General features: G+C 55.3%; 9 protein-coding genes across 9 annotated transcripts; 4 read left to right on the forward strand and 5 right to left on the reverse strand.

Moving 5' to 3' along the window:
- Positions 1-74: 74 nt before the first annotated feature.
- J7T54_003319 (Glycosyltransferase) lies at positions 75-2,399 on the reverse strand (the record flags this gene model as incomplete). Its single annotated transcript, XM_051509609.1, has 1 exon — positions 75-2,399. The coding sequence occupies one exon, from the start codon at positions 2,397-2,399 to the stop codon at positions 75-77; it is 2,325 nt and encodes a 774-aa protein (XP_051359425.1).
- A 2,243-nt stretch (positions 2,400-4,642) lies between these two features.
- Positions 4,643-5,717, forward strand: J7T54_003320 (Glycosyl hydrolase family 12; the record flags this gene model as incomplete). Its single annotated transcript, XM_051509610.1, has 3 exons — positions 4,643-4,874; positions 4,930-5,410; positions 5,468-5,717. The coding sequence occupies 3 exons, from the start codon at positions 4,643-4,645 to the stop codon at positions 5,715-5,717; spliced, it is 963 nt and encodes a 320-aa protein (XP_051359426.1).
- A 1,517-nt stretch (positions 5,718-7,234) lies between these two features.
- On the reverse strand, positions 7,235-7,570 carry J7T54_003321 (uncharacterized protein; the record flags this gene model as incomplete). Its single annotated transcript, XM_051509611.1, has 1 exon — positions 7,235-7,570. The coding sequence occupies one exon, from the start codon at positions 7,568-7,570 to the stop codon at positions 7,235-7,237; it is 336 nt and encodes a 111-aa protein (XP_051359427.1).
- A 21-nt stretch (positions 7,571-7,591) lies between these two features.
- On the reverse strand, positions 7,592-9,622 carry J7T54_003322 (uncharacterized protein; the record flags this gene model as incomplete). The annotated part of the gene is made up of 3 exons (XM_051509612.1): positions 7,592-8,686; positions 8,803-9,379; positions 9,609-9,622. The coding sequence occupies 3 exons, from the start codon at positions 9,620-9,622 to the stop codon at positions 7,592-7,594; spliced, it is 1,686 nt and encodes a 561-aa protein (XP_051359428.1).
- A 1,290-nt stretch (positions 9,623-10,912) lies between these two features.
- Positions 10,913-11,350, forward strand: J7T54_003323 (putative surface protein 1 protein; the record flags this gene model as incomplete). Its single annotated transcript, XM_051509613.1, has 1 exon — positions 10,913-11,350. One exon carries the CDS (start codon positions 10,913-10,915, stop codon positions 11,348-11,350), a length of 438 nt encoding a protein of 145 aa, XP_051359429.1.
- A 3,356-nt stretch (positions 11,351-14,706) lies between these two features.
- Positions 14,707-16,565, forward strand: J7T54_003325 (uncharacterized protein; the record flags this gene model as incomplete). Its single annotated transcript, XM_051509615.1, has 4 exons — positions 14,707-14,740; positions 14,806-14,949; positions 15,004-15,093; positions 15,154-16,565. The coding sequence occupies 4 exons, from the start codon at positions 14,707-14,709 to the stop codon at positions 16,563-16,565; spliced, it is 1,680 nt and encodes a 559-aa protein (XP_051359430.1).
- A 39-nt stretch (positions 16,566-16,604) lies between these two features.
- Positions 16,605-17,905, reverse strand: J7T54_003326 (uncharacterized protein; the record flags this gene model as incomplete). Its single annotated transcript, XM_051509616.1, has 2 exons — positions 16,605-16,808; positions 16,868-17,905. 2 exons carry the CDS (start codon positions 17,903-17,905, stop codon positions 16,605-16,607), a joined length of 1,242 nt encoding a protein of 413 aa, XP_051359431.1.
- A 1,339-nt stretch (positions 17,906-19,244) lies between these two features.
- J7T54_003327 (uncharacterized protein) lies at positions 19,245-19,952 on the forward strand (the record flags this gene model as incomplete). The annotated part of the gene is made up of 1 exon (XM_051509617.1): positions 19,245-19,952. The coding sequence occupies one exon, from the start codon at positions 19,245-19,247 to the stop codon at positions 19,950-19,952; it is 708 nt and encodes a 235-aa protein (XP_051359432.1).
- A 48-nt stretch (positions 19,953-20,000) lies between these two features.
- On the reverse strand, positions 20,001-21,827 carry J7T54_003328 (uncharacterized protein; the record flags this gene model as incomplete). Its single annotated transcript, XM_051509618.1, has 1 exon — positions 20,001-21,827. The coding sequence occupies one exon, from the start codon at positions 21,825-21,827 to the stop codon at positions 20,001-20,003; it is 1,827 nt and encodes a 608-aa protein (XP_051359433.1).
- Positions 21,828-22,017: the final 190 nt, after the last annotated feature.

A 22,017-nucleotide genomic window follows, 5' to 3' on the forward strand; every position in this document is an offset into this window, starting at 1 on the left:
AAGGGGAAGGATGCCTATGAGATATTTGCGATCCAGTGATTGATCAAGTCAAGTCGTGTATGTGCAAAAGGTGTTTAGAAAAGGAATGACAGCACGAAAACGAGACACGTGAACACCGTGGTGATCGTGTACTCAAACTCGTACCAAAGGTCCTCTCCTCCAAATGCGATCTTCTTGCTGGCGGGAGTAGGGTGGGCAACTCCAGTCTTGGGATCCCTGACCAACAGCTGCTCGCGGGATGGGACGGATGGAGGATCGATGGCGTACGAGATGGGTGTCCAGAGCGAGCTGCATATGAAAATGAAGGTGAGCGGTGGCCAGAAAGCATGCGTCAGCAGACAAAGAAGCTTCTCGCGCAGTGTCTCCGATATGGACACGCAGCGATACGACGCAACGGTCGCCGCGACGAGGGTGAAGTAGACAAAGAGCAAGTGGTAGATGGACCAGTAGTTCACCAGGATAGCCCACATGCGCCTTGCCAGACCCTTCCTGTTTTGAGGGTCTCGCTCGTGGAGTGCCGAGTCCAGAGAGCCTGTAGGCTTGAAAGCCTGAGCCTCACCACCGAGCCATGCTGGCAAGATGAACGCCCGAATGATGCAGAGTGCAATGTAAGGAGACATCCACATCTCATAGCGGGCGCCACGCCGACCGGTGCGATAGCCAGCGGGCATGGACAGGACAAGCTCGCAAAGACGGTTGGCCATCAGGGAGGCAAAGCAAGCGCGAATGAGCCATCGAAGCTGATTGTCGGTGGAATAAGCGACGAGAGGCTTGCCCATGGCCAGGATGATAGGAATGGCGAATAGTGATACGGAGAGCATAATTGTGTAGAGGTTCAGTGTCGCATATAAAAAGCCAGAAAATCGCTGCGCAACAGACATGTCGCGGACCTTGTCACCCCACAGGGAGAAGTTGAGCTTGAAAGATGTGTCGACAGTGCCAATCGCCCAACGGGTGCGCTGTTTCAAGTGGCCGCCAAAGTCTTCGGGAACTGTACCAAACTGGAGAGGCTCGTGGACGTATGCCGTCTTCCAGCCACGACCCAAGAGATGAGTAGAGGTGGCCACGTCCTCAGCGAGCGAACCCAGAGGAAAGTTGCCAATCTCATCCAGAGCATCGCGGCGAACGATGTAGCCAGAGCCAGTGCACCACGCAACGCCCATGGCGTCTTTGATGGGTTCGATCACATGTACGAAGAAGTCGAGACTCTGTGCCAAGGGGTCGCCACGGGGAGTGTTATAGAACAGCTGGGGTGGGCAGGCCATGGCCACCTTTTCGTCGCGAAGCAGATGGGGAAGCAACGCACGCAGCCAGCACGACTCGGGGATCATGTCGGCATCCAGCGCAGCCATGTAGAAACCAGCGCCGCCAGGAAGCGTGTGAACGTGGTCCAGGGCGTAGTTGAGGTTACCAGCTTTGAAGTGGTGAGGAACTCCTGGGAATTTGGGTCGCGCAACGTAGAAGGTATTGGGATATGTGTGCGCTATGGCACCCATTGCCTTCTCGAGGCTGGCAGACTTCCCGTCATCCAGCAGCAGAACACGGAAGCGATCCCTGGGGTAGTCCTGGTTGCACGCTGCAATGACCGTGTCCATGACTACGTCGTCATCCTCACCGCAGCAGGTGATGAAAACATCGACAGTGGGTACCTCTTGCCCGACGAGCCTCAGCTTCGGACGACCGCGATTCTTGATGGCCATCATTGTCCACATGTTGTGCATCAGCGGGGGAATGGCCACGCAGAACTCAATGGCGATGAAGACCCATGCCTGGTAGTAAACCTCGTTAGCCGCGTTTTGCGCGTAGACCACGCAGGTGATGCGGAGCGTCAGGTAGATAACGTAAAGAATGGCGTTCAAAATGGTGAGGACGGGAATAGCATAGTACACCTTGCGCCTCCAGCCCTTCCAGAAATCAGAGTCATCGCGCTCGTGTAAACGAGCAATGCCGGAGTCGCCCTTGACCGGGGCCTGGGCGAGCACGGGAGAAGCTGGGCGCGAGAGAAGGTTTGTGTGGCTGGCGGAAAAGCTGTGTTGGCTTTGGTTGATGTAGCTGTTCCTGTTGCTGTGGCCGAGCGGAGTTGTGCGCCCACTCTCGCCGCCGCCATAGACGAAGCCAGGTGAAGGGGACTCTGCTCGGGGGTCAAAGCTGTAAGGCTGCACCGGCTGGTGGTACTGGTGCATGGAGTTGCCGGTCAGAGTGTTGGTGCTGGAGCCCCATTGCGAAGAGGTGATGCCAGTCGCCGTCGAGGCGCTGTCGGGCTGGACTGTCGCAATAGGCCTTATGGGCCTTGCCAGCTCTCGAGGCGAGCTCTGGCCTGACTGGGGTGCAAAGTGGCGTGGGCTCGGCGGCGGTTGTCGAAGGACATCGATTTCAAATTCGTCGGGTGAGGCCTTCATGATGGTTGAATCTTCCGGTGTTGCACAAGCAACCCAGACGATGAAGAGAACGAGTGGCTAGAGGAAGCGAGTCCCCTTGAGGAGCGCAGTCTTAGCTGAAATAGTCCTGCGTAGCGTGGAAGGTTACCCCGGTTGGTGGTTGGTGAAGTAAGGCAAGATGGTAAAGTGTGTGGAAGACGGGGAAAGTTTGTCTGACAGACGGAACAAGGAGCAGTCGGACACAATGGGGGATGGACGGAGGGATGAGAAGGTACCGTACCGCCTAGAGGAAGGCACGCTGGGACGGGGCAGTACGTATAGGCATGATGGTGCCGGCACGTTGGTACGTCTAGTATGGCAGGTATGGAATTTGGAGGATGCCACTGCTAACACGGGGCGCGTCAGAGAACAGTGGATATCTGCTAGTGACAAAGGCAGCTGCGATTTTCTTGATTTGAAGTTAGCCTGTCCCACCTGACGAATGAATCTCGCGAATTGTCGATTGCTCGGCCCCTCTGGTGAAAAGTTCCAATGCATTGTGGCCCATGGTTTGTTGACGTTGCGCCTGGCAAACACGCGCACTGTGCGTTGTGTCGGAGGGATCTGAGTCGGGCCCACCCTTCGCGCGCCTTGTATGCACTGATCTCCACCGTCACAGGGGCTGCAGCAGCCGCCTGCAGTGGCCCTGCAGGACACTGACATGACTTTGAAGTTTGCTGCGCTTTGGCTAGACCAGACCGTGGACGTCATGTCACTCCAATTTAGCGTGCGCTCAGGGGTCAGGGGTCAGGGGCCAGATCAGCGTGTGACGCGCTAGATGTCCCCAGCACACCAATGATGCCCTAGCATTCGACATGGACTGGAGCTGCGAGGCTGCAGAAGCAAACATGTGAAGTTGAAAATCTTTCGCTTATCGGCTTGTGGGAGCAACCATGTCGCATCTGCCAGACTCGAACCTACCATGTACTTTGAGTAGCGTTCACCGCTCAGTCGGTCACTGTAGTCAACAGATCGGGAGTATGCGGGACTGGAAGGATTGGACTGGATTCTGGAGACTACCAGGAAGCAGAAAGCGCCGTCTGCTCAAAACGCTGAAAACAGCACCCTCCCGCCTGGATACGAGATGATGCAAACCTTATCCCACGCTGGATCCGGAGGCAGCGGACTAGGGCCAATGGGCGAGCCCGAGTCCCCTGTACGGAGTAGACGCGCTGATAACGCGGTCTGGAAATAGGTACCTAGCCCGCTGCAATTTGCAACTTTTGCACTGGCAAAGCTAAGTAGGAACTGTTATTGCCGAGCGCGCCGCATTGGCGCGCCGGCTATCTCGGGACGCCTCGTACTGAAGTGGAGACTCGGACAAGACACACAAGCTCCAGCTGCCGTGTCTCGTGTTCAGCCAGCCCACTGTTGGTCTCGTAAAAAAGGAGTTAACTTGTCAAGAGGTGACAGACACGCCGTCACGAAGAGGCGGTGCTGTGCAATGCTCCATCGTCACGACGCAGCCTCGTCATAGACAGCAACAGGGCCTAATAGCTCAGCAAACCGCGTGCGGTTTGCACGCTTGGCATCAAGCTTAAAAGTCCGAACTCTGTTGGCGCAGCCACATTCCGGTCAGGGAAGAAAAGGCTGTATTATTCCAGGGCTGGACTCGCTGGAGTGGCATGTTTGCGGCCTTTGAAGTTGGACGTTAGTAGCGGCGGCACCGCCCCCTTTTCCACATTAGTCGCCCGATTCTCTTCGCGATCAGCAAGCTCAGCTGGAGCAGGCTTATCATTGCCCATCTCAGGACGCCATACTGTGTGAACTTGACTCATCGTGCACGGCAGAGCCAACCAGACCACCCCCCTGCGCATTCGGCCAACTCCATGCAATTTTCTCCAGTGCCTGCATCACATCCCATCCACAACTCATACAAGCCGTTGTCTTGGCCGGTTCCATCCTTGCAAGATTACCATCGCCCATCCTACCGTCACTCGCTTTTTGCCTTGTCTGGCAGCCTCTCGTTGCAGGACGGACGTGCCATATGCTTCTCGCCATTGTCAATATACCGTCTCTGGAATTGGGAAACATTCTGGATCTCGCGACTTCCTCCGACCTACGACCAGCATTCTAATTAGACACGGGCAAGAGAAAGAAGAAGTAAAGAGCCGACACCGTTGCAGTTCACCCGAAGCCGCCTTACTCGGCCGGCCACTCGTTCATCCCTTTGGAAGCGCCCGCCTTGACGGTGCAGACACTCGTTTTATTCAGAACATCACATCATGGGCGCCCTATCAATATTAAGCGGCGTGCTCGCGCTGCTGCCTATCATCTGCTCTCTCGCAGTCTTGATCGGTCTCGACGTTGGCCGTGATTCCTCGTCGCCACCACTGTTCAATCCTGAGAAGCCGAAAGGTCCCGATGGCAAACCACTGGATAACGGCATCAAACACAAGTCATACTGCGATGAAACAATTGGTATTTCGCCACCGGCAAAGGGCGATCACTACACGCGTAAGACTCGTGCGCACATGCGCTTCAGGCGCCGGTGGCTAACCGAGAATCGCAGTCAACCCGAATCCATGGAACTGGGAAGAAGGCGACGAGGGCAGTCTCTGCCTCAATGTCACGACCTTCAACAACCAGACGTATCCAACCGATTCCTCCGCGCCCGAATTCTCCGTCACATGGCAGTACCCTCCAGGGCCGCCATCGTCGCCTGTGCACGCTTACCCCAACGTCAAGGTCGATTCTGGTGTCTTTCCCAACCAAATCAAGAACATTGACGAGATGATGCTCGACTTTGAATGGACGTATGCTGTAGGCAACCTGACGGTCGAGACCACGGACGAAAAGGCACTCAATGCCAGCAACGTCAACGCCAACGTCGCGCTCGATCTGTTCTTGGACCAGGACAAGAAGAAGGCGCAGATCAGCGAGGATGCTAGTACGGAAATCATGGTGTGGTTCGCGGCGTTTGGGCCTGCGACGCAGCCCATCGGCCGGGATGACGGCTCACTGGATGAGCAGGAGCTTGACGGCACCAAGTTGTAAGTTGATGTAGCCCGCAGTCCTCATCTATTTCCCGGGTGCTGACCCCATCATAGCACGCTGTACTCTGGCAAAAACGGCGTCGGTCAGTTCGTCCTCACCTGGTACTGCGAGGACCCCGCCCCCAAGTTCCACGGCGATCTCCAACCGCTCGTCGACCGCCTCGTCGAGATGGGCGACACCAACTTTCCCACAGAGTCCGATTACATTGGGTACATGGCTGTGGGAACCGAGACGTACTTCTCCGACGACTATGTCACCTTTCACGTGCCCCAACTCGCGATCGACGTTCACTTGAAGGATTAAATGCGCGGCATAATGCCACCAAGCAATTAAGAATGCGGGCACACTGCACCTGCGCACGCACATCCATGTGTTGCGCACGTTACACGTCTTGGAGCCCGGAAGAGACTGGGTGCCACATGCAATTGCCGCTCTGCGCCCGGTTTGCCAATCGGGTAATTCAAGCTGGTCAAAACTGGCAAGTCTCCCGCCGCACCTAAGTGCAGTCACACCAGGGCTTTCGATTTAGGATAAATGAGCGACTCTTCGGTAATTTTGATTGAAACATGCCCATACATACGGCGCGGGCGCAGCGGATTGATTGAATTTTGTCATGACGAGGCCGAGGCCAGGTCGGTGGGATAGAAGCACACGCACAGCCTTCGTAGATAGAACAGCGGTCTACCAGAAGTGACGTTATACGGGAGCGCGACAGCGTGATGAGATATAATACAATTGAACCAAATTTTGAGCATCTCATCGAGTTCCGTTCTCTAGTATCGATTCCATTGCTACAGTGAGAACAACCCAGAGGTCTCCTCAGTTGTGTGGCGCGACTGAACACATTTCGAAACCCAGTACACGGTAGTTAGTTATCTTCGAGGCTTAGTTAACCTTTACTTGTGTATTCGCGTACCCTACAGTCCGATGTGGAATACTTTGACTTTCAACAGCGCTCCGCGTTAAATTAAATTGGCCGCAGGATTTTTCGTTCGGGGCTTGAAGGCTTTTTGACCGCAGCTAGCGGCACCAGATTGCGTCGACAAGGAGACGTGCCTCCATGGTTTTGTTTGGATGTCTTGTCTTGTCTCGTCGCTATTGACAATTGACAAAATCGCGAGGTATGCGAGACTAGAATCGCAAATGTGAACAGCAAGTCTAGGCAGGCATGACGTCAGCATCGATGCCAAGGCTTCCATGGGTGCTCAATCTCCATTATTGATGTCGCGTTCCACAACGGCGAGAAATTTCCTATTCTTTCCGCACGATGCAATGTTTAAGCGCCGAAAATCCACCTCAGGCTGGTTTCAGCGATGCCGGTCTCGAACTCCTCCTTTGTGACTAGCGCCCAAGGCCCGTTGCGCCCCACTGACACGCCAGCTGCGAGCCGACGTCTGTCGATGTGAACTTATCACACGCGCTCACGTTTCCAGTCATGACTCTAGACGTGTACGTATTCACATGATCAGGGAGTGATCGAGAGGATGATTACTCAATGTTCACGTCTCTTCTTAACCTGGCGATAGCAACTATGATAGTCAAATTGGCTTGTCCTCTTACTGCTGACGCCCCCGCTAGCTCACCGCATATGAACCACGCCGCGTGTGAATGCCAAAATTCCCCACTATGATGGGATTTTTCGTATACCAAGCAAGTCTGATGTATACGTAGGTTCGCCATATCCTACCCGCAAAGCGCCCATAGTGTCTCCGAAACTGAAGTGTGCGCCCTCCCGCCCAAAGCCGGGCTCGCCAGTCTGACTGAAAATCAAAAATAGGAAAGACAAGAACGCCTCTAGGAACGCTCCATATCACCGCACGCTAACACAACGCAAAAAGCTGCTCAATCGTGTCCCCAATCAAAGCCACATACTTGGCAAAGTGATCCGCATCTCGGCCCTCAATGTCTTCCAAAAGCTGAAGAACGCCGGCAATGCGCTGCGTCACCTCGCCACTGGGAGCGGATGCGGCAAGCGATCGGAAGACCTCCATGGGGCCCACGGCAGAAGGCGGCGGGTCGTCGTCGTGTGCTGCGGCCAGCTCCATGCACTGCTTTGCCCGCGCTTGGAATACTTCCAACTCCTGGTAGACGTGAGCCGCCTCCTGAGCGAAAGACGAAACACTCTGCGGCTGGGTGACACTGCCGGCCCCTGCCATGAACTGAGAGAGAATGGCCTTCTAGGGCAAACAATCCTCGGTGGAGGGAATATCAAAGCCGGCAGCCTTGTAGCAGGCGGCGGCCACGACCATGTAGCCGCTGTCATTGGCGTTTTCGAGGCAGACGGGTGATGTGGGAATCACGCGCGGTGGCTTGTCGAGCTGGAGAGCCTTGCTCAAAACGCCGGTGATGAATGTGCGGACGTGGTGCTGCAGGCCCAAAGAGGGACAAAAGTCGTACGCGTAGACGAAACGGCGGCGTTGGTCGACGTGCAGAAGGAACCAGAGGGTCGGGTTGGAGGTGTCCTCACCAGTATCGGCTGATCCGCCTCCAAGGTCGTTGACCGGAACGCCAATGATGGAAAAGATGGAACCAGTTGTGTCAGCGCTGTCGTCTGTCGATGGATGGTTGAGCTCATGGTCCAGGAAGGTCGTCGGACAGATGGAACACTCCGCGATGAGCTTGATGCATGTTTTCATGGAGGCCTCGGTCAGCTCCCCGGATGAGTTGCGTTCGGGTCCCTGCGGTGGGGTGGTACTGGGGACTTCGTCTTTCGCACTCTGGGGCCTGATAGGCAACGGCGTTGTCTCAAGCGCAGATTTGTTGCCTTCAACTGAGTGCGCGGCAACTATCTCGTCCACAGATGCACGAGGCTCGGACGAGCGTTGGTGTTGAATTGTATCGTCAAATTTGCATACGGGCTTTACATCCATGACGGTCTCATTGTCTGTCGTTTCCAGGACAGACTTGTTTCCATCGCTGACACTTGGACCACCTCCCTCGTGAAAGTTCTCTTGTTTAAAATCGACGCTGCGGTCGTCATCAATAGTGTCGAGCATTTTGGTATCCTCGCGGTACTCTGATGCGTGGACGGAAGGGACGGGCGTCAGCGTCTTCTCGCCCTGCAGAGTTTCCTTGCTGGCATCGAAGTAAATTTCATGCTTGAGTTTCGAACTCTTCACGAGGGCAGGCGGTGATGGGGTTCGCGAAGTATGGGTGAGCTTGAAAGGGCTCGACGGCTCTGGAGCGTCTCCGCCATGTTCATGTTCCGTGCCTGGCGCCGGCGTGGCTGAGCGTCGGGCTGGAGGTGCGATGATGAGCTCCAGTGTGTTGCTCTGGTGAACTGGGTCTGTGACTGGTTAGCAGCTGCAGTATATGGTGTCGAATCCACAGTTTATGGTAACCTGCCGGTTTTCTTCCTGGAGGTCCCGTTTGTCTTTTCAGAGTTAACGGGCGTAGAGGCGTTGTCGACTGTCTTGGACTTGGTAGCAGAAGAAGCCTCCGAGGCCGAGTTCTTTGGCTTCTTGCGGGGTGCATTAGACGGAGGAGGGCTGGCCTTCTCGTCCGAAGCGTCAGCCGTGCTGTCTCGACCTCGTTTCTTGCTGTAGGGCAGCCCTGAGATTGCAATGCCCAGCTTGTCAGCGGCCACCTGGATGTCAGGGACTGTCAGTTTTGTCTTGTACCTTTTGGCTCCAGTGTTGTCTCTCAGTCTTATCTGCATAGCGGCCTCCAACTGGTCTAGGACGTCGGAGAATGGCTTCCCTTCCAACTTGACGACATAGCGGACGAAAGAGTCCGTTTCGGCGGAGAACTCGTCTTTGGCCTCGTTGCCCCAGACTTTCACCAGACGATCATTGAGCTTCTCACGCACCGAAGGCTTGTTGGACGCAGAAGTGTCTGCTTCCTCCATCCTAGAAGCTTTGACGGACCTCTCTATCTCTTCGCGGAGATTATCAAAGAACTTTGCTCGCTCCTTTCGAGTGTGCTCTTCAGCGAGAGCTTGTTCTCGCTCGAGTTGGCTCTGAGGGCTGGGGGTCATGAGAAACGCAGAAGGGGAGCATGAAGGGAGTTGAAGGTGTAAGGGTGAGGTGAAAGAAGGCAGGAAGGCAGGGCGGTTTCGGCTCAGCTTGATCGGCCACTTGTGTGAGTCAAGAGTTTGATGCCATTGTGCTGCTTGAAAAGCTTTAACAAGATGAGGTGAAATGGAGCGTTCTCTCATCCCAAGAGCAAGTGAGAGGCCCACTGAGTCGGACTGACCAGCTGACCAGCATATTCTGCCCGTGAGGTATCGAGGGCGAATTCTCATGCACGACTACATGGGACTTCAATTTGAATACATCCAGTCAGTTGAATCTATTAATGAGGGTAAAAGCTCTATTCAGAACATCTGAGAATTTTGTTCTGACTTTTATTAACCCTCATGCATGTGCAGACAGCATACATCAAGATCAAGATGACACTGGACGATAGTGATTGAAGTGAACAATGGCGGACTCATAAGTTGGAAACAATCTCATACTTGGCAAACACGACTTCTGTTCTAGATGGTTCCATTGCCTTTCCAAAGGAAACAACCCAACACGGGTATACCAACTTTCTATCGCCAGTCAAAATATAGGCGAGCTTGAGTGATATGAGCTTCTTGCAGAGGCACTATTGCCTTGCTATCTCATTCAAGTGCTGGACATCGAGTGTGAAGAGACTGGGCTTGGCACAAGGCCGAGTTCTGCCTTGCGATGAGCGTCTGGAATCAGCACGAGCTTACCACATGCTGGCCTCAGTCCGCCTTTTCCATCAGCACGCTGCTCCTCTGCCTCGGTACATAAGCGAGAATGGCTCGTATGTGTAGTATGTACGACCACTTTCGCCTGTTCCCTTCCGTCTGCGATTGTGGAGAGTGTCTGTCATCCGCCCTCGAGCATAACACCCGACCATAATGGCCTTGTCCACTTTATCACGGTAAACACGAGCAGCAAAGCCAGCACAGATGCCAGCACATCGTCATCATGTCGCCATGCGACATCGCATACCCAGAAGCCCGCTTAAGTAGCCCATCTTTCTCAAAATAGAGCGCCTCTTTCGTTGCATTGCGGCTGTAATTATTAATTGACGGTTCCTCGACCGAACCTGGACCCTTGCGGGGATGCAACGATGCTATACCCCATACGGCAACTTTTGGACCATTGCCGGCAGTTCGTTGGACTGTGCCACGGCAGCTGACATGGGTGACACTGCAGATCTTCTCGTGTTCTTCTGGCTGGGCGTCGGCGACAGATGTAATACCGCGCCTTGGTGGTGGGTTAGCTGGCAGGCTCAACGCACCCAGCAAGCACGCCTCTTGGCTAATGGCTTGGGCGTCGTCATGATCGCATCAAAATCCACGAGGAGAGACTGACTTAATCGTCTGTGTAACGACGAAATGCGTATATAAGACCATGGACTTTTGCTCCCAAGGCTAGGGAGATCTCATCACTGCTCTCATCTTAGAAGATCATCAGACACCATAGCGACGACAGACTCACAAACAACACCGAACCTCCAACATCACAAACCACTTCGACATGCTCGCTCAAGGCCTCATCACATTTTTCCTCGCCTCCACGGCCTTTGCTGCCCCGGCCCGCCGCGAGCAGGTCAAGTCCATGTCCTCGTCGGCTGCCAAGGAGTGGACCGTGCTGGACATGTCCCGGGACTGCAACAAGGACGACACCAAGTGCACCTGGACCTTTAGCGTTGACAAGAATGAGGACGGCTTTGAGCCCGTGGACTGCGAGTACATCATCGAGGGCGATCCCGCCTCGGAGACGCCCGGCGTCACCCCCCAGTCCTGCGAGCCCTTCACCATCACCTCGGGCTACGACAGCAGCGGCTTCACTGTCCTGTCCATCGTCGACTACGACACGGGCAAGATTGTGTGGGCCGGCTACAATGACGACGTCCTCGAAAACGGCGAGACTGTCACCCCTGACCGCAGCTGGGCCGTCTCTGATCTCCCCTGATTGATTGTGGTTGCTGGAACATGTCCTTGAATGCTAGAATGCTGTTATTGGTGTCGTCGGGTTGTTTTTCTTTCAATTTCCCTTCACGTCTGTCAGCATAGATGCCACGCTGGGTTGATTACGATACACACGACCCTTACTCAATGAAATCAAACTTCAACAATGCGTGTGAGCAAATCGACGTGATTATGCCGGCGAAGTGAAGTACATGTACACGTATATCGGTCCACAAGTGTGGAGAGGAAGCCCCTTCAATTGCAAGTCGTTGGGCGTCCAAGGGAGCAGTCACATTGCCGGCTCGAGCCGCAATCCTTCCAAAAATCCCCCAATTATGGAGTCATGGATGATGGATCCAGAATACCACTCCTTGACGGCTAGGCTAGAATCGGAGTGCCGTTGGAAGAACAGTGCAACATCGCAGCATTCGTATCAACGTGGAACGGACTCACGGAGTCCCTATGACGTCGTCGAACGTCAACATGAGAATACCTCACTTGCCAATTGGTTTCAAAGCTACATGCCCGGCGAATGAAGTCCGAACCTCTCGACACTCTTGAAACTACAATCATTTTCGTTCTGACTCACTCCACACAATGCCCGGCGACAAGCTCAACTTCAACTGCGCCGTTGTCACCGGCGGCGCTGGGGGTATCGGCCGTGCCATGGCCGAGTACTTCATCGCCAATGGAAAAAAAGTCCTCCTTGCAGGCCGCACGGAATCCAATCTGCAGGAAACGAGCAAGGCCATTGGCGCGGCCGACTACTATGTCCTTGACACGGGCAAGACGGCTGACATTCCGTCCTTCGTCGAGAAGATCACAAAAGAGCACCCCGAGCTAGACTGCCTCGTCAACAACGCCGGCGTGCAGCGGCCCATTGAAGTGGCCAAGATGGATGCCGTTGATTTTCTGTCCAAAGCCGACCAGGAGATCGATATCAATATTCGCGGACCCATGCATCTGGCGCTGACATTGTTGCCGCACCTCCAGTCCAAGCCATCGGCGACCATTATCAATGTCTCGTCCGTCTTGGGCTTTGTGCCCTTCTCCATCATCAACCCGGTCTACAACGGCACCAAGGCCTGGCTGCACTCGTGGAGTATGACCTTGCGCACGCAGCTGGCGCAGGCCGGCACCAACGTGCGCGTGGTGGAGATTGCGCCCCCCATGGTTGAGACGGACCTCCATCGCGAGAGGGTTGATCCGGGCGATAACAAGAAGGAGAAGAACTCCATGGCCTTGAGCTTGAAGGAGTTTATGGATGAGGTCTCGGTGAAGCTGGAGAACGGTGACGATATGATCACGGCTGGGCTTGGCAATGACATGGTGCGGAAATGGTATGATGCATACGGGGGGATTTACTACAAATCTTCTGGAGGAAAGTAGCTCTATGAATTAACGAATAGATAGTGAAGGTGCTGGACCAATTTGAGCTTGACAGCCCCAATGACACCCGCGAGTGCTTGGTGTTGGAACTCCTGGGTCCAAGCATGCCTGATGTTCTCGATGTCCATTTTGTTAACGACAGACTTCCCGTTGCTCTTGCTAAAAAGGTTGCGCGTTAGACCATTCTTGGTCTCGACTACTTGCACCAACACGGAATTGTACATGGAGGTATGCTTGACCACGAGCTTCCAGATCCATGTTTTGACTAAACAGAACAGACCTTCACGCGCGCAACATAGTTTTCACCCTCTCGCTGTCGGAATCGAGTGGTGAGGACGAGCTGTTGAGGACACTGGGGAACCCGAACTTGGACAAGTCCGACGGGTGAATGGTGAAACAACTGAGCCTGGGTAACCAGAATATCTTGTTCGACCTGCACAGTATCGTATTTCGTGGGTACGTCTTTGTCCGAGTCGATCAAAATCGTGGACCATGAAGAATGATTCTTTGATACGGACCCCCCGGCGACTCTCCACACACCACCTGCCGAACACGCGCCCGAGGTCATATTTGAAGACAGTCTTGATCATCGCGTAGATCTGTGGAGTCTGGGCTGTCTGGTATGTTCTCCGTGCTCCCAGTCTGCCACACGGTTGAAAGAGAGCTGCTAACCATACGGGCAGCTATTCGAGCTCTTCGCTGGACAGTCTCCGTTCGACGTCTTAATGTTGACTCCTGGTGTACTCACTGGCCAAATGGAGGACTCTGCTACCGACTTTGCTACCGACAAGCTCCCGGAGCGCTGGGTAGAGAGGGCCAACCGCGTCAAGGAGCGATCAGGAGATTTTATCGGGGCGGGAGACGAGGGAGACGGAGCAGTGAGCACTCACACGCTGCAACAGTGGCTGGAAGAAATCTACTTCCATCAAGGCAAGAGTGCAGGACTAAGCGGCGAGGATACCCGGGCATTGGGAGAACTCGTGAGTAAGATGCTCTGTTTTGAGCCTTGCTCGCGAGCGATTGCCGCACATTTGCTCAAAAACACCTGGTTCACCTGAGGGGGTCGAATTGCAGCATACGGAGAGGGTAGATTCGTTTGCTTGACTACGTCTAGCTCCTCTTCAGTCATGAAAGCTCAGTTTGAACGCCTCATGCCGCAGCGGAGCGTGTGCTCGAGTCTAAAGGGCGCGAGTTCAAGGCAAAGGCCGTCATCGGGTGTAAGAGCTCCTACATCACCTTGGATAGCCGTTCCTGCTGACGGGTTGCGGGCAAAAAGAGCAAAAGAGCAGATTCAAATGGAATTGAAATTTGAACAGTTGGACGAACAGGGAATTGAACCCTGGACCTCTTCCATGCTAAGGAAGAATCATACCACTAGACCATTCGCCCGATTGACTGATGAAAGAGTGAACGAAAATGCGGTATATATTCCTGGTGCAATGCAAATTCTCTCGGCCGACCTTCAGTGGACTCCCGTCGGACGGAAATGCCTCAAGTGGAAATTGCGGGGGCCGGCAAGTGGTTCAAGCGTCGCGAGTCAGTCGGTCGACTAATTATGCGGAGGCTCGATGTTGGGGGTCGAGCGCGACGGAAAAGCAGTCCCTGGACTGGAGGTGAGAATTGAAGCTGCCCAGAGTATGTCTGAACGCATGTTACATGTTCATAATCAAAAAGAAAGGATCAGGTAGGCCTTCGTCGGGTAGGATCATTGAGGCTTGCGACGTGATGTCGCCAATGCGCCGCCATCTCGCTCAAAGCGGCTAGATCCGGCGAAGGTTCCCCCTTCCCCTCCCTCATCCTCCTCCCGTCCAGCGCTGCCTCTTCTCCAGTCTTCTACACACAACGACATTTTACACAACAAGTAACAGGCTCCCATTGTGCGCTTCCGGATCTGCGCAATGCCCGCGGTCAAGAGGCCATGTTTGCAGTGCAAGGGTACGTTATCCTTATCCGTCGAGTCACACGTCACTAATGGGTCTGCTACCCCCAGAGAGGCACGTCAAGTGTAAGCAGCAGTCCCTGGGTGACAACAGTGTTCACGTTCAGGCTCTCACATATTACCACCCGCAGGCGACGAGAAGCGCCCAGTCTGCAGTAGCTGCGAGCGGAAGGCGCTGGAATGCTCCAGACCAAGCAAGAAGACTGTCTTCCGCCACGACACCACGGCCAACTTCTCCAAGGACCAGCAGTGGGTCAACAGCGCTCCTCGGCAATGTGAGTTGGGTTCTTCCCCTTTCCTTCTCCAGCCCAGCCTCTGACTCTTCTTAGTTCAGCTTGAGAGGCAGTCTCTAGATCCAGACGGCGAAGATGGTGGAGAAGACACCACGTCGTTGTCTTGCCACAGTGAGACCCCCAATGGTGAGCGTACAAGTAGTCATGCTGCTACCCCAGCCCCAAGTATCAGCACTCAACCGCCAGAGAAGAAGCGTCGTCTGACAGAGATTAACCTGCCGCCTCTGAGCTCCCCCGAGTCTGTTCATGTCCACGGGGTGAGTGATCCTGCCAACCTGCAGAACCTGGTCCTGCCTCCTATATGCGAGGGGAACGTGCCGCCGCCCTGGGACTGGACCGGTCCCAACGCGAGATCGGCACCGTCACCTCCTGTTCACCATGAAGACTCGGCCCTCCGTCACTTCCCCTTGCAGGACGTGCAGGAGGCCTGCTTGATGAGGTACTACATTGATGAAATCGGGCATTGGCTGGACCTCTGCGACGAGGAGCGACACTTCCAGCTCGTGGTCCCCGTCCGCGCGCGTCGACATCCATATCTGCTCAATGCCGTCTTTGCCGTCGCGGCTCGTCACCTGGCGAGAATGCCACAGTACCAGACGAAGCAAGGCATCGTCTACCAGGGCCAGCACCTCCCCGACCTCGACAGGCACACGGCCGTCGAGTACATGCTGCAGTGCATCCCGGCGCTGCGACGCTTCCACGACACGGAAGATGACGAGTACCGAGATAGCATCATTGCCACCGCCGTCATCCTGCGACAGCTCGAGGAGATTGACGACGAGGACGACGGCGATGACCATGTATCTCATCTCCATTTTCTTGAGTCGGCGCCTACCAAGCCACAGATCAACTTCCTACCCATCATTGACGCAGTCTTGAGGAGTCCCCCCTCTCAGTCCTTGTTTGGCCGCCGAGGTCTGATCCGTGCTGCCTACTGGATGGCCCTGAGGCAGGAGATTTACCATTCCTTCACGCGGAGACAGGCCCCGCAGATGATCCTGGCGGCAGACTACTGGCCCAGTGCTTCGAGTGCCAACAAGGCCGTCATGCATACAGTGCAGGTCGTCAAATGGCGATGGGGCAATGGCTCGGAGCAAGAATGGAGTACGTTTGGAGAGACCGCATACTTGACACCAGCTGACGAAGCAGACCGCCTCATGAGGCAACAGGAGCATCTGGACCAAGATGTCCTGATGGATATCCAGCCCATATACTACAAAGAGGCCGATCGCACATTGGGAGAGATCTTTCCCACCGTATGGTACTCGACCGTCTTGGAGACGACCACGATCCAGCAGGCTCTCATGGCAAAGTCAGTCCTCTACGCGGAGAATCCCGCGCTCAAGTCTAACGCGGCCACGCGCAACATCTGGCGAAAGGTGGAAAGCGATGTGCGCGGCATCATGATCCAGCTCTGTGGCATTGCGCTCTGCCATCCCGGGTCACCCCCCGCCATCTTGAACGCAGCGTTCGTCCTTGAGATGTTTGGCGACTTTTTCACGGATCACTACGAGCGGGAGGCCATCAAGAAGGTGGTCGAGAGGTACCGCGCACAGCATGCCTGGCCGGCAAGAAAGCTCGTGGACATGTTTGGATGATGGAGGAGGACATTCGATGGAGGCTGTCTATATGTATCATCACGCTGCTCCATTTTGAGCCGGCGCCACTTTCCAGCCCTTGCGCAGCCCCAGCAATGTCCCTCGAAACACGCCGCGCAGCGTCAACGCAGAGCAGGTGAGCCACAGGATGACCAGAACGATGACCAAAATCGTAGACCATACCCTGCACACCGGCGAGTCGAGGAGCTTGCCCAGCTGGACAGTGGAGTTGGTGTAAACACCCTGGGGGCCTGTTAGCGACATGGCCCGGCACATGCCCGATGGCAACAACGGTCACTTACCCAGGGAAACACAATCGACCAGGATGGGATAGCAAAAGGAAACGGCTCACGCTTCCTGATCACCTTGAGAATCACGCGCCCGATGCAGAAGACGGCAAACGTCCACCAAAAGGTGGCCTGGCCCCAGGCGACAATGCCACCCAGCATGCTGGCATAGCCAATGGGCGCGACAGCCTGCTGCGACACAAAGACGGCGGATTCTGGTGACGGATAGGGGCCCGAGATGGGCTTCAACTTGGTCATGGCTTGGCCCAGCGACTGCAGGGCAAAGCTGGCCTGACCCCACGGACCACAGAGCACCATGTCCGTGTAGATGAGTGTGGCTGGCAGCGGTCCGGCCGTATTCCCCTCGTGCGGCTGGAGCATGCGTATCAGGAACAGGACGTCCAGCATGACGGCGAGCGGCAGCGCCAGGCCGACGAGGAGGAACCCCATGATGAGCATGGGGACAAGCTGGTCGCGCTCCAAATGAGCCGAAGCCGAGCTCGCTATGGTGCCCGCCCCCGCTGCCGCTGTCAGCGCGGCAATGATGGGCAGCTGCGTCGTCGGCGTCAGGCTCTCCACGAAGCCGCCCTGCGCCCGTATAGCCTTGAGGAAGAGGAGCGGGACGCCGACGCAGCACGCTGTCGCGAGGCCCGCGGCCACCCACCACATCGCATAAACAGCGTTCGCCCAACTCCTACCGCCCCAGCTCGGCACGACCACGAGCGAGACCATCATGACCGAGACGGTGAAGGAGACGCTGATGCTGGCGAGGCATGACGCCTGCGAGGGGTCGGTGCCGACGCCGCGGAAGAAGGCCTTGGGTTCGAGGACGATGCGCGAGAAGAGGATGAGGCTGAAGAGCAGGAGGGTGACAATGTTGATCATCCAGAAGACGACGGAGATGGTCTGGAGGCCGGTGAACTGGTACTGTATCTCGTGGAGGATGACGGCGGTGATGCCGGTCCCCTGCGGTATGAGGAAGAAGGGTGTCGAGAAGTGTTGCAGCGCCGTGCGCGCGGGCGTCGTCTGGGTCACCTGCGTTCGGGCCCCCATGATTTCCACTTTTCAAGGTTGGCGAGCAGAATATTCCGGGCGTATAATGATGGAGAAATCCAGATCTCAAGCCTTAGTACTCCCGGGGGATATCAATTCATTTTATTCGAGAGTCTCGGGGCAGCGTCGCAATGCTGGGCATACGCAATAAAGGCTTGGCTTCGCGTGGATGTGCGGCATGTCGCTGCCGGGGAGGCATTTCATTAGTGCGCGCGCGACGCCGTCTCCAGTTTATTCGCAGCCTCAGAATCTTGATTTCTGGATGCAATGACCCGCCCCGTGCTTTGAGATTGTCGGATCGGGCGAGGATCTGAAAGCTTGGCCTATTACCGCCGTGTTGGATCTTGGATGTTGGATCTTGACAATCCGTGAGCTTGTCCGTCTGCCCTGCGCGACCGTGCCTGCTCCTGGATTATCTGCTCAGGAGAGACAGACGAACCCTACATTTCAGCCTCTTATCTTGCGCAGAATGCGTTTTTTGCGACACGACATGCACACCGTACGCCCAAGTACCGATGGCGTCGGGCGCCCAGTTGACGCTAGCCTTTTCTCCACATCACATCCCCCTCCCCGGGCCAGGGTAGGAGCCGTCTGCGTCATCAAGCAAACTTAAATTGGTCTGTCTTGATAGTGCGAATGACGATGCTTCGGTGACACTCCTCGTCTCTTCTTTGTCAAGCGTGAATCCTGGAACAGATTTGGTCTGTTGATTAGATGTGGACTGGACTGGCTTTTCAATGTCATGAAAGAGAAAGTCTGTTCCTGATCATCCTGCGAACTGCTCAAGGGAAGTCTAGTTGGGAAGCCACAACATGTGTGATGATAAGCCCACCTTACAGCAAGGCTAGGCTCGATTGAGATTCTGCCATTCGCGGTGGAAAGGCGACACCGAAAGGGTGAGAACCCGAAATAGTAAAACCGGAAGGTAAAGGACCTAGAGCATAGGAATCAGAGGAGGGATACTCTAAGAAAATAGCTTTACACGATTGAGAACGTATAAATAGAGCCTTGACGGCTGTCTCTTTTGTAATAACATAAGGCACTTGAACAACCTTCTCCACATCGTATCACAGCATGTTTCTCAGGATTGTGCTGCGCGGGCTTGCAAGGCGCAGGGTAGCCGTGATGCATCGGACCTCGAGAGGTGCACGTTCACTTCTAGATGGGTGTTACTCTCCCGTGCTTTCATAAGGATTGATCATGCTGCGGCCTACGTACATCGCGTACACTCATATTCTGGTCTGTATCTGTTTGGACTCGTGAATCAACCGCTTGTCTCTGCGTACGAATTCTACGTCCGATACGGCTCACACTCGGCCGCGTCGCTATCCCAGCCAGCATGACGCGCACGCTCCGTTCACGCAAAACAACGGGCCTTCCATCCGAGCCACAGCCAGATGCCATCGCCAAAGAGACTGCTGAATCAAAGCCAGAGAAACCGGCAGCTGTACCAGCGGGGTCCAAGAACTTCCTCTCAGAGGTCTCGAATGCACTGCTCTTCCCGAGGGCAGCCAACTTCGAAACCTGGCTTCACGCAAACCACGACTCGACGCCCAAGGGCATCTGGCTGCAGTTCAGCAAGAAAGCCCACTCTGTCCCCTCCATCACGTACGACGAAGCTCTAGACATTGCGCTGTGCTACGGCTGGATTGATGGGCAGTGCAAGAGCCTGCCTTCTGGCACGCACTCTGCCCGACGCTTCACGCCGCGTCGCAAGGCAAGTCTGTGGTCGAAAAGGAACGTCAGCAAAGTCGTCGCGCTTCAACATCAAGGAAGGATGACAGCTGCAGGGCTCAAGGAGGTCGAAGCTGCCAAAGCAGACGGGCGATGGGAGAGGGCATACTCAGGCGCCAAGGACGCCACCGTGCCCGGGGACTTTGAGACGCGCCTGAAGGAGGTGAAAGGGGCCTGGGCGTTCTGGGAGGGGCTGAACAAGACTGCGCGGTATGCTTTTCTCGTGCGGCTGGAAACTACAAAGACGACCGTCGCTCGGGAGAAGAAGTTGGAGCAATTTGTCAGGATGCTAGCGGACGGAAAGCTGATTTGATTATATTCGTCACATTGCATGGCTAGCGGAGGCATGTTCCCAGCGCGCTCACCAGCCTTCCTCGTCGTCCTCTTCACCGTCGCCATCGTCGTCGTCCGTCTCGCTGGCGATTCCATCAACGAGTGAGTTCTCATTGCCTGAACCGTCTTCGCTTTCCCCGTCTTCTTCTTCTCCTCCTTCGCTGTCATCGTCCGAGCTTTCCTCATCTTCGTCGCTGCCTGGGGCATGGTGACGGCCACGCGCACGGGCAGCCGGTGTGGGAATTTCCTCTCGGAACTTTGCCAGCCGCTGAGCTAGCGTGAGAGTGCGTGATGACGGCTCCTCATCTTCATCTTCATCTTCAACTTCATCTGCATAGTCTGAGCTGGTCGAAGCGGCTGCGACGCCGTCACCCTCCACCTCATCTGACGAAATGACCTGCGCTCTGCCGCGGGCTGGCCCACGCACCGGCTCCTCCCTGTCCTCCTTCTCGTCTTCATCATCAGAGATGACGACCACCGGCCGAGTCCGAACCCGTTTCGCGGGAGGGGCCTCGTCTCCCTCGTCGCTGGAATCGTCAACAATTTTCCGTTTCGATTGCCGTGATGGACCGGGCTTTTGTTCTTCCTCTCCCTCTTCCTCACTGCTGATATCAGGGCTGGAGAATCGCCCAGCATGAGGCTCGCCAGCTTCTGTCTCCGACGAGTCATCGACATTGACGGGGCCGGGTAGGAGCTCATCTCCAGAGTCAGTCTCCAATTCCACGACAGAAGCATCATCCAGTCCCTCGTTCTCGTAGGCGTCTTCGAAATTGGCAGGGTTGAGGAAGTCGTCGTCCAAATCATCTCCCGAGTCTCCGCTGTCTTGATCCAACGGCACTCCGCATTGGTACCGTTGCCACAGACGAACAAAACTGGGCCCTGCAAAGTCATAGTCCTCGCTATCGTCGCCGCCTGCCCCCATCTCCCATTCTATCATGGGTAGGAACTCAGTCTCCCCGTCTCCGGCCAGATCTTCAAGCGTAACGTCTGGCGGCAGGTGGCGCTCTATAGCGCCCCGCGCGTGATATTTGGCAAAGTCGGGGAACGTGTCGACGTCGGGCCATGTCCACCGGGTGGTTTGAGTTTCAACAACACGCCCCAAATCCTCCTCGTACTCTGCATCGTAGCAATGGACATGCTCCGTCACAGCCCATCGTTTCTCGCGGTCCGTCATAACATCTTCTGCTATCGCTAGATAGAATCTTTTGAGACGATGGCCGGTCATAGCGCCAATCCTGTCAAGATTGTCACGAATTAAGTCGCACCAATCAATAGGGATGGCGAGATGCCCTATTTGGGCGAAGACGTTGGCCCAATCCTCGAATATCTGGCGAGCATCGACCCACCCAATGCCACCGACCAGAATAATGTCGCGGTCCGCATTGTAACGAATCAATGCGTCGCCGCAGTCGCCAGCCTCGATGCCCAAGACGTTTGGAAATTTCAATGTTACTAGGTTCCTTGACTCGTGATGTATCGAAGACACCCGTCGCAGCGCCGCGGTCTGTGGTTCGAGCCATAGGTCATCAAAAAATCGCGGCTCAACCCTGGGCCCGTAATTCACAAGGCGAAGGGTCAAGACGCGAGGCTTTGGGTTTTCCAGATCCGGACAAACAAATTGCCATACGCGTTGGCGTATTTCGGGCGGTAGACGTGAGAACTGGTGAAAGACGCGGTCGTCCCCGCTTCTAGAGAGGTCACTGCGCTCATCGTCAGAGCTTGATACGTCGCTGGACTCATGGGCTTCGTCGTCGATGAGAGCGGCACCAGAAGATTGTGAGGATTCGGAGTTATCGTCGCCGGATTCATTTGATGACTCGTCGGAGCTGTCGAGAACGATTCTGTTTCTCGCCATACTGGGTTGAGGCGAATGCTGAGGGCGGCGAGCGCAAATTTGTTGAGATGAAAGTTTGATGTGTTCACGATGCCTGGCGTGAGTGAAGACTGAACGCGACATCACGTGATACTTCCCGCCTCTTCGCTGTCATCAATAAAGAGCCGGTCTGCGACGGTTTGAAAGCACGCGTTGCCCAAAACTGACCTGC

This window comes from Emericellopsis cladophorae, assembly GCF_022114955.1.
Source record: "Emericellopsis cladophorae strain MUM 19.33 chromosome Unknown NODE_65_length_118322_cov_117_509586, whole genome shotgun sequence".
Taxonomy (NCBI): domain Eukaryota; kingdom Fungi; phylum Ascomycota; class Sordariomycetes; order Hypocreales; family Bionectriaceae; genus Emericellopsis; species Emericellopsis cladophorae.